The sequence below is a fragment of the Salvelinus fontinalis genome, chromosome 12, assembly GCF_029448725.1.
Source record: "Salvelinus fontinalis isolate EN_2023a chromosome 12, ASM2944872v1, whole genome shotgun sequence".
NCBI classification, from domain to species: Eukaryota; Metazoa; Chordata; class Actinopteri; order Salmoniformes; family Salmonidae; genus Salvelinus; species Salvelinus fontinalis.
The window spans coordinates 20387045-20397392 of NC_074676.1; the positions used below are offsets into that span (position 1 = coordinate 20387045).

At 40.4% G+C, this 10348-nt stretch overlaps 1 protein-coding gene across 4 annotated transcripts; it reads left to right on the forward strand.

The window, feature by feature from the left end:
• The first annotated feature begins 16 nt into the window (after positions 1–16).
• On the forward strand, positions 17–7983 carry LOC129866947 (hypoxanthine-guanine phosphoribosyltransferase-like). Of its 4 annotated transcripts, none has more exons than XM_055940003.1 (10): positions 17–325; positions 409–477; positions 1765–1871; positions 3925–4108; positions 4516–4581; positions 4768–4785; positions 5091–5173; positions 5669–5715; positions 6446–6522; positions 6706–7983. In XM_055940003.1, exons 2-10 carry the CDS (start codon positions 460–462, stop codon positions 6751–6753), a joined length of 648 nt encoding a protein of 215 aa, XP_055795978.1. In that variant the 5' UTR covers positions 17–325; positions 409–459; the 3' UTR covers positions 6754–7983. The 4 variants fall into 4 exon arrangements, with proteins under 4 accessions (XP_055795978.1, XP_055795977.1, XP_055795976.1 ...); XM_055940002.1 differs by having other exon boundaries at positions 17–320; XM_055940001.1 differs by lacking the exon at positions 17–325 and having other exon boundaries at positions 327–477.
• The last annotated feature ends 2365 nt before the right edge of the window (positions 7984–10348 follow it).

Consider the following 10348-nt stretch of genomic DNA (forward strand, 5'->3'; position numbering starts at 1 on the left):
GTATGATAATCCTTCATGGTGCAGCTATAGGCATAGATTTGGATGTGTGAATTTATATTATAACATACGAAATAACGGACGGTGGTTTATGACAAAAATGCACTAGGCTACAATTATTTTCAGATTTCAGCTAATTCGACTATTGTACCAGCAATAAATACGGCGGTATTCTACAATGTGCAGCAGCCAGTGCATTAAACGCAGGTTGCGTCCGGTAAATCAGATTATTGGACGGTAAAAGGCTGGCTATGGTAAAATGGATTGTGACGTGATGGTTTAAAATCCCGGGGGAGGGAGAGCATCGCATGTCCTCGCCCACGGTAAAGTAGGTAGTCGGCTGACAAGGCACATACGACTGATGCACCACCCATTACACTAAATAACATTCTTTCTTCACTATGTATCCAGGCATGGCTCAAATATCACCCTAGTGAGACTTGAACCAGCACGAGCGGTAACATGGCCACCTATCACCAGGTAAAGTGTACCCTATGTTCTATTTGCAATGTCAGTCAGACAGATTCCTCGTCTTGTCTCGACAGAATGATATTCTGCAGAATGGACGTTTCTGATTTGTGTCAGTGTGGTTTCATAATAACATCAGGATTGCGGGACAGGACCGGTGTGAATACATATCTGGCATGTGTTAGCTACCTTGTCAATTGACATTTCACAATTCACGCAGCCTGTCAGGCCTAGTATGAAGTCCTGAAAGCGGATCGCACCCTCTATCTCGCTCACCCAGAAACAGGTGGTTGAAAGCAAGCTTAAATGTTGCAAGGATGACGTGTGTGTGCGTATGTGTTTCAGTTTGCGAAGACATGGTCAACTCAATGAAGACTTGTGCCATTCTGTGCTAACATTTCAAGACCTTGGAACTATAAAGTTATATTTAACGTTTTTGTAAAAAGAAAAAGAAAATGTGTTTGTCACAATTTATCTTTAGATGGTTCTTCATATGTCTTTGATATGATTTTTATTTTAAGTGAAACAAATTGAAAACAAGGATGTTCTGCATAAACCCATTTCAAATTGGCTGTTTAAAGTTCTATCTGCAATCCAATTACAAGCCTGAACAAATACAGTCGGACCAATCAGAAAATGTCTTTGCCATGTCTCTCTAAGAATGGCGGTGTTGGTTTTTCTTGGCCGGGTGCCTTAGGTGGGTGGAGACTTCTCTTTAGGACGGATGGAAAGGTTTAAAATGACCGGGCCATGCAACATGAATTTGACCTGTGTTGTAGACTTGTCTAGACCGCAATAATGGCACCCAAACAAACCGCAACAATGTCAGAAATCTTAAAATATATGTTGTCACATTGTTCAGTGTTGACAGTAATTCGTCTGATGATCATAATATATTTCTTAATGTATTTGATGTGTTCTGACTATCTTGGTCAAATAGTTATTCTGTAATTTATCTATTCAAAAAGCTATATTTTTCTTTACTGAATGTCTAATCCAGAAGTGTCAGAACCTTATTACTAAACCCTGATTGACATTTCAGAACTATAAGGTTCTATCTGTGATTGCACCCCCCTAAAAAAAACGGATTTACAAATGTCTCAGGATTTTGATACTCTGCAATTTAGGTACCTTTAAGGCGAGGCCCTTATGAAAGAAGAATTCACTTCAAAACAGTTCCGACGTCTGGGATGGGAGAACTTTGATGCTCAAAATCTCAGAACTGTGCATTGCACAGATAGAACCTTATAGAACCCAAGGTCACGATTTACTAAATGTTTTATCGCTTTGCTCCTTCAGATACCAGATGATGAGAAGGGGTATGAGTTGGACCTCTTCTGTGTCCCCAAACACTATGAGGAGGATTTAGACCGGGTCATCATCCCTCATGGACTGATCATGGACAGGTAAGTCAAACCATCATCACTGGACTGGCACTCTTGGAACCTGGGTAGGCTACTGTAGCATCATCATCAAACCCCAGGGCACAATGTTGCGTCAAGGTTGTTATAGTAAACAAAAGCTAATCATGAAAAAACTATTTAGTAAACCAAAATAAAATTATTAAGCAGTCTGTTTGTAAAACTACTAAAACTTTGTCTCCAAAACGAGCTAAAATAAAAACCATCGTAAATTGTGTTCAGTTTTAGTTTTTTCTCTTCTAATCTTTGGGCAAAAATCAAATGGGGTTTTCAATAATTTTTTCTTCTAATAGGGTATTCAAGCTTCTGAATCTGGCAGGTAAATGCTGCCAGGAGATGGTGATGTTTCAAATAGGCCAAGCTTGTGCATCACTAGCCATCTGGTCTCGCTAGACAGACGGGTTGCCTTCCACAATGTTCCATCAAACAAGTCTGTACAAGTACCTGCGTCTGCTGGGATAGAGCGGAGGAGTCGGAACAGGGAAGCCCATCACATCCGGTGACGTCACCACCTTATCCGCTTGTTGCATAAACAACCCCGCCGGACACAAAGTAGTAACTAGCTAGCGAGATGGAGAATGCGGAGGTTATTTTAATGAGTGCATTTTGCAAGTGGCTAGTTTGCATCATCTACCTCCAAGCCAGGTTTTGTCTGGCTACAGGCTACGGAACCGCATATTTGTTGACAGATTTGTCTGTCTGAAGAGGCCCCTCCCTGGGAATCCGACATCTTCCCCAGGCCAAGTGCTGTTTCTCTAGGTCTGGGATTTGAGACTACTAGCTATCACCAAAGATGATCTATTATATTTACAAGCTAGTCGAGTGACTGCTCTAAACAATGGAAATACAGGTCCACAAAAGATGGAATGCAGACGGGAGGAGGAAAGATCAGGTGGGATCATTCTAGCCGATGAGGGGGCAGATACTCGTGTGAACAACAGGCACAACTCCGATAGTCTAATTTTCAAAGTTGCGGAAATGCCACGTGTGTCCTCTTATCAGTGCATTCGTAAAAACCTAAACATTACAAAACTTCTATTCGATCAAATAAGCCTAACGTAGCAAATTACTAATAAAAAAATTGTCGAGCAAACTCGACACTCTCATTGACCTCTATACATCAATTCCTCACTTCCACTAGTTAATGCTGATTTTCACGCAGACAGATTTAGGGTTGGCGTCGACCCTCTCGCTTCGCCTGTTTCCTCTTTGTTATCACTAGCTAACAGAATTACAACCTACAATGCATAAATGGCTCCTAGCCTCCCACACATAGGAGGCTACTTTCTGTTCCCAACACTAACACAACTTTTTAACTAAATCATATAAAAATGAAATAAATGTTTTTATCTAAAACAGAATACAAAAGCACTCGTAAATCAAGTTGGGAAACTAACAAACTGAATTTCAAAGAAAAATAACAATAGAAATAAAAACTATATATAGCTAATAACCTTGTGCCTCATAGTGCAGAATATTATAGGTTTAACTCGTCTTATCAAGGTTACAGTGAGTTGTTACCAGAAATAGTGTCTCTCTCACTCTCACTCGCCCTTGTGGAGTAAATCAGAACTCAACATTCTCACCACTCTGTGCCTCCATTGTTTTTTAAAATTGACCCATGGTTGCAAAGGTATATTGTGTGAAACAGCTCACCAACATATTTGTTAGACAAATCACTGTAAGGCATTCAGACCAGCAGTGATGTAACAGCCACCATCAATTTGCATTGCAGACAATTATGAATGAGACCTGGGCAATCGGACTACCCGGTTGTAGAATGCCATGTTAAACCGTGTTCTGAATACTGTAGTAGGACTCCAAACAGAACATTTGGTTTGACCCAGGCAGCAACTTTTCATCAGGTGTCCACCTGGCCAGACTAACCACAAACCATTATTGTTTTGACTGACCAGATCACAAACCAACTGAACATTGATGAGCCTGCACAGAAATTACAGGTCACGTGCCATTGTATCTTCCTCTCTCCTTCTCTCTCTCCATGTCTTTTCTCTCTGTCCCCTCTGTCTCTCTCTAGGACTGAGCGCCTGGCTCGTGATATAGTCCGGGACATGGGGGGACACCATATAGTAGCACTTTGTGTTCTCAAAGGAGGTTATAAATTCTTTGCCGACCTGCTGGACTACATCAAGGCCCTAAATCAGAACTGCGATAAGTCTGTCCCGTTGACTGTGGATTTCATTAGACTAAAGAGCTATTGTGTGAGTGAACCATTCCACATTTATCTTCCTCCTTCAATAGCTTCCAAATCAGTTAGATACAGTAGATGGCAATCTTTATGTACAGTAAATGCTGGGTTACATGCTTATTCTGGGTATTGTTGCTGGAGAATGGTGTTGTCTAGCCTGGTCTTAGATCAGTTTGTGCGTTCAGCCAACTCCTTTGTTATCTGTTCACATGCCAACAAACACGACACGGGTTGGCTAAAGCACAATCGGATCTACCACTAGACTCGGCTCTGCTACTGATGCATGAGCAGATAACACTGCCATTTGCCAACACTGTTATGAGGTATATTTACATCACCACTGGATCACCTTATGATAGATTTAGACCATCACCCTCATCCTGGGTGAGGTGTAGTTTTACTGGTGTGTATTGTCCCCAGAATGACCAGTCTACAAACAGTGTCAAAGTTATTGGAGGGGATGAGCTCTCTACTCTAACGGGGAAGGTGAGATTTGATTGCTTGCCATAACCACTGATCAAATATCTTACATCTTAGGAGTGAAATTGTAACCCTTTTACAGGCTCCGTATTTAAAAAATATATATATATATATTATTCAAATGTTCTGATTATGTACATATTCATCAACAGTATATTTGTGTATTGAATTGTTTCCTCATTTCCTTTGCAGAATGTTTTGATAGTTGAGGTAAGACAGAGGGAAATTGTCTTTCTAGCACTGCATCTGAATATTATATCTCTCTAAATGTTAAAACTGCTGTAAATAAATGTGGAGCATGCTAGCTCTCACATCAACTGTAGCAATATGACAAGGGCACAAATCACATTCACTCTTGGGTGTACCATCGCTATGGCTGTCCACATAAATATTTTATTGCTTGCCTTGAATTGTTGTAGGACTGCTTTGCACGCCTTGAATTGTTGTAGGACTGCTTTGCACGCCTTGAATTGAAACCCCTTATCCAACGGTATCTGTCCTGCTGATTGGTTTAGGACATTGTGGAGACTGGGAGGACTATGGAGACACTGCTATCACTGCTGAGTGAATGCAATCCAAAGATGGTCAAAGTGGTCAGGTGAGAACCATTGTATACAGCACACAGTACTCTCTTTCCTCCCATATCATGCCTACTGAACATTCTCTACAAGTACTGTGTTGCCCAGATTTAGACAGAAGTGTTGCAGCTCAGAATGTCAGTCACTTTGCCAATCCAGACAGCACTGTGAATGACAGCACTCTCTGTCTACCCTAATACTCTCTCTTCCCCTTAAGCGCTGATTTAGAGATGTTATGTGACTGGAACAGCTTAAGAGTTCATCTATGCACTGTTAACTGATCTGTGGCAGGACGGGATAACCCTCTGCTATCGAAGGGACTATTTTGACTAGTTTAGGTTGTAGATGGTAATGTTCTTGAGTGCATTGTAGTACACTATATTATTGAGAGGCCATTGGGTGAATTGTATTTTTTTCTGTGTAGACCATGTCATTGAGAACATCCCATGCCATTAACAGCATGGTTTGCCTAGAGATCCTATTCATTTCTCTGGTTGTATGCTTTGTCATTTCAGCCTTCTAGTTAAGAGAACACCAAGGAGCTCAGGATATAGACCGGACTGTGAGTTTTGCTGTGTGTGTGTTGGTGAAAGGGGATACCTAGTCTGTTGTACAAGTGAATGCATTCAACCAAAATGTGTCTTCCGCATTTAACCCAAGCCCTCTGAATCAGAGAGATGCAGGGGGCTGCCTTAATCGATGTCCACGGTGCAGTTGTTGGGGGTTGTGTGCGTGCCCACTGATGTACTAGAAAGAGCCTCAGCCTTAGGCAGGATGACCACATATAATGTAGTTATATTTTCCACATGAGATGAATATGCTTATCTGAAAATCTACTTTAAATGTGTAATTGAACATGGTACTCTAGTACAAGGATGCTACACACACGGTTAGTGATTATGCAATGCTTTTAAGTCGGACTTAGCTAAGCTTTTAAAGATGGTGCTGCAGGGAAAGCTGTTTGCCTTAGACTTGCTCTATGTCCCTGGCAGCTAAAGGGTCAACCCCAGTCACAGACCACATGAGTCAACCATCTAGCCTCTAGAGAGAGAAAAGAGCAACATACTTTATATATGTATGTTGTTATGTAATACTAATGCATATAGCTGTAAAGGAGAAATGTACACTAAAACACATCCCATAAATTCATGACACAGATTTCTTGATATTCAGCATGCCAGGAACTAGAGACTCATATCAATATGTTAATACATGTTGCACATAGCTTTTTTGCATGTATTTGTAGAGTGATTTGTGTCTGTTTTGTGTTTCTGTCTCTCTGTATTTCCCAGACATGGGGTTTGAGGTGCCTGATTGGTTCCTGGTGGGATATGCCCTGGACTACAACGAGTACTTCAGAGATCTCAGTGTAAGTTGTCTGGGTTAGACATGATCCTGATATTTGGTCATATTCTCTATCCAAGATTCAGCTTGTTGAGTCTTCGTGAAGTACCTAAATATAAGATCTGTTAAATCAAGTCTGTCATTGGTGTATTCTTTAAAACGCGCGTGCGCACACACACTTGTTACCATGTGTTTTTGCTCTGTGCAGCACATCTGTATACTGAACGAGAAAGCAAAGGTGAAGTACAAAGTGTGAGCTGAAGAGGAGGCAATGGACAGATGGATGAACCACTTTGGATGAACCACTAGGAAAAGTTTGATTTTTGGGGTTCTGAACCAAATGTTGTTGTTTTTTTACTCATGGAGCCTACTTACATATTTAATAGAGCTCGACAGTGGTGGTGTCATAATACCTATATAACCTAGAGGTCAATCAGAGAAATGGTTCCAATTGTTTTTCCACCATTCATTTTCCCCATAGGGAATTTTAGAAACAATTAAAATAAGGGTTGTGTAGGCTTACCCTGGCGTGATGTTTTGATAACCATGTAACTCCCTCTCAGACAAGGTGACTTTTATCAATATATTTGTCTCTATTTACTCTCAGATTTGAAAAATGCTAATTAGCATCAAAGTAGACATCATGCAAGATTACAGATCCCTGCAAGCTCCTGCAAGTCATCTCTAGCTGACACCTTTGCTAACAGCTATTGTGTCAATTTAGAACTTGCACATGACAGTTCACAGAATTGTCCATTTAAAGAAAAGTAGTCAATTTATTAATTACTAAATTTACCTGACATTAGATAAATTAATCCAGAGATTGTTACCTTTGGGGGGGGGGGGGGAAATACTGCAAATATTTTGTCACTTTGTACTAGCGAGATTTACATGGTTATCAAAAAGTCACGACAGGGTAAGCCTACAAGAAACACAGCCCTTATTTTAATTGTGTCTAAAATCCCATATGGGAAAAATGAATGTTGGAAAAACGATTGGAACCATTTTTTTTATTTGACCGCTAGATTTTATGGGTATTATGACTCATACATTGGTACTCTATGTGAACACATGGATTGTGAATTCACTTTGCAAGATGCTCTTTGAGAAAACATGTTTATTTCTTATTTTTAAAATGATTGTTGTCCTGGAAGGAGTAGGATGAGTAATGTGTTTTAAGTAGAGGAGGACTTGTGTAAATATGGTTATGGGAGATATTACACTATTATAATTTCAATGTATTTGATATATTATCTTGGGGCCTTGAATGCCTCTTAGTCTGATTTACGTTAGTAATAGTGAACAGGGTCATTCAGGGCAGGTGTGGCAGAGCCCCACCTGTTTTGAGCCCCACATTTTTGGGGGGGGGGGATTGCCTGTTTTGCATGTTATTTTGTCATTGATACGTGTCACATCAGTTTGCAAACAATGTAAAAAATAAATAAATAGTGTATCTAATCATTGAGTTAATAAAACCACATACAAACATGGTCTCTCTTTTCCTTTCTTGAATAAGGCAGCTGAAATGCAGGTGTTTCAGTCTAGCTCTCTGTGGTGGGGCAGCCAGTGAAAAATACAGAGCGTAGGGATTGGTAATGTTCTCAAGTTGCGCTGTGATTGGCTCAGTGTTCTGTCACTCATGGAGACACTACGTCGCCGCAAAATCTACAAGGAGAGCTCAAAAATTTAAGCCCCTTGGGTGCTGCCATAGTTACATTAGAAGGGCCCATCCAAAAAGGCTCAAGACTATTGGCCACAGACAAAATGTTATCAAATCACGTTATATCTACAGTAGCTTTAATTGGACAGGTCAACATCATACTTTCAAAATCATAGATAGCAGTCATCGTGAATCAAATTGACAATCTACTGGCAAATCCTTTTTAATCCTTGTCATATCAAGAGAAATTCTAGATAAATTGTATCGGTGCTCATTGGACATAAACATTACACAAGTTGGAAATCGCAAATTCCACAATGAGTGGTTTAGAATGAATCAGTGGCTAACTTCAAGCAGTGCAAAGCAATCATTAGCCTGCTATTCAGTGGAGAGGCTGTGTGGTCCCAAGTCTGAGTTTAAGGGTCTCTTTTCCAAGCTTAAAAGGATAAACATTGGACATGCTGTCAATCCAGCATGATTTCTGCCGCGCTCAAAAAAACTGTTAACTCAGAACAGCGAAATCTGACTTCAGTGAGTTCAAGACTGGGGAAACACATTTTGAAAGGTCTTCGAACTCGGAATTGTAGGTCGGGAACTTGGGCCTCTTTCTAGAGCTATGACCTGAAGATCACTGACGTCATCATGATTCAACCTTGTTTTTTTCCGAGTTCCCAGTTGTCTTGAAAGCCCCACTAATCCAGAGAAAGTCAGACTTTGATGACAAAATTTGCCCGCGAAGGATGGCTGCACCACCATGTTCAAGTGAGCACAGCACAACAAGGTGAGTCCAAAAATGTCTTGTATGCTGCTGCATAAATGATGTAATATGCCAAGGAGATATGTATACTGTAGCTAAGAAAGTAATACTAAGTGTATGTTGTGTAGTAAGCCGTTAGTAGCCCGTGTGCCTCACCCTAATTATTTGGTCAATTTCCCCTCTTAAATTAGCCTCCTGTTTTGACTTGGTGGTGCACATATAGCCTATAACCTGTTTTAGAGAAATGTAATCATTGAATATTGTAAGAGCTTTCATTGTCTGGTTATATGCCCAGTTTTTTTTATCCTACGGTTCTGATTTGGTGTACAGGGAGAATACTGTAAGAACGGCTCATGTTCAGAATTCTGTCGCTGTACATTTCAAAAGTGCTAAACAAATAGTTATATTGACTACGTCCTAGCTTTTTGTTGTTGTAATTGTTGTTGTAAAAAAAATCAAAATTACGGATTGCTTCTTATCCGCTTGATGCCATAGTTTGTACATCTCAATTGTCAGTAGATACCACATCTGTTTAAGCAAGTCAGACATATTAGTTATGTTTTTTAAAAGGCAGTAAATGAGGCTCAATGAACTGTTTCACTGCCAGACAAGGCTCCGCTGATAGCAAGGTGTAGCAGTGGTAAGGTATTGGGACAGCTTTATGTAGTCGCTAACAGTTTGTTGGTACCGTTTGTCACCGTTATCGTGCAATGGATGTATTGTTTAGTGTTGTGTTGTGTAGGGGCTTTGCTGGCCTGCATCCCCCCACCAAAAAATGTGTTTGCCCCACCAAGATTTACATGCTAAAATCTCCACTGATAGTGAATATTGATTTACAAACCACAGTGTCTCAGACTGTACATATCCACAGTGAGTCTGAGTCTAAAGTCATGTATCACACACTTTTACTGCATTGACAAAACTACTAACCAATACTGCTGGAATGTACTAAAACATAATTTTGTTTAATATACAATGGAAATGTGATGCCTGTTTCCTTTCACCACTCATTGACAGCAATATTATTCATCTTGAAACCTTGTGCTGGGGTGTGTGTGTGTTTGTCAAAGCTGACTTCATGGATTGTCTACAAACTCATTCCACGGAGAGCCCAATGTCTGTGGGTTTCCGCTCCTCCCTTGTACTTGATTGATTAATTAAGGTCACTAATTAGTAAGAAACTCCCCTACCTGGTTGTCTAGGTCTTAATTGAAAGGAGAAACCAAAAACCAGCAGACACTAAGCCCTCCATGGAATGAGTTTGACACACCTGGCCTACAGGGTTATGTCAGAGCCTGGCTTCCCTTTAGAGATGGAACTTAGGTTTACCACGTTTTTTTAATGATGCATCTTTCCTACAACTGCCTAATATGTAACATGCGCTTCCCAAAATACCACGCAGAGAGAGTGGTCGCAAGGTGCGTAGTTGGAACG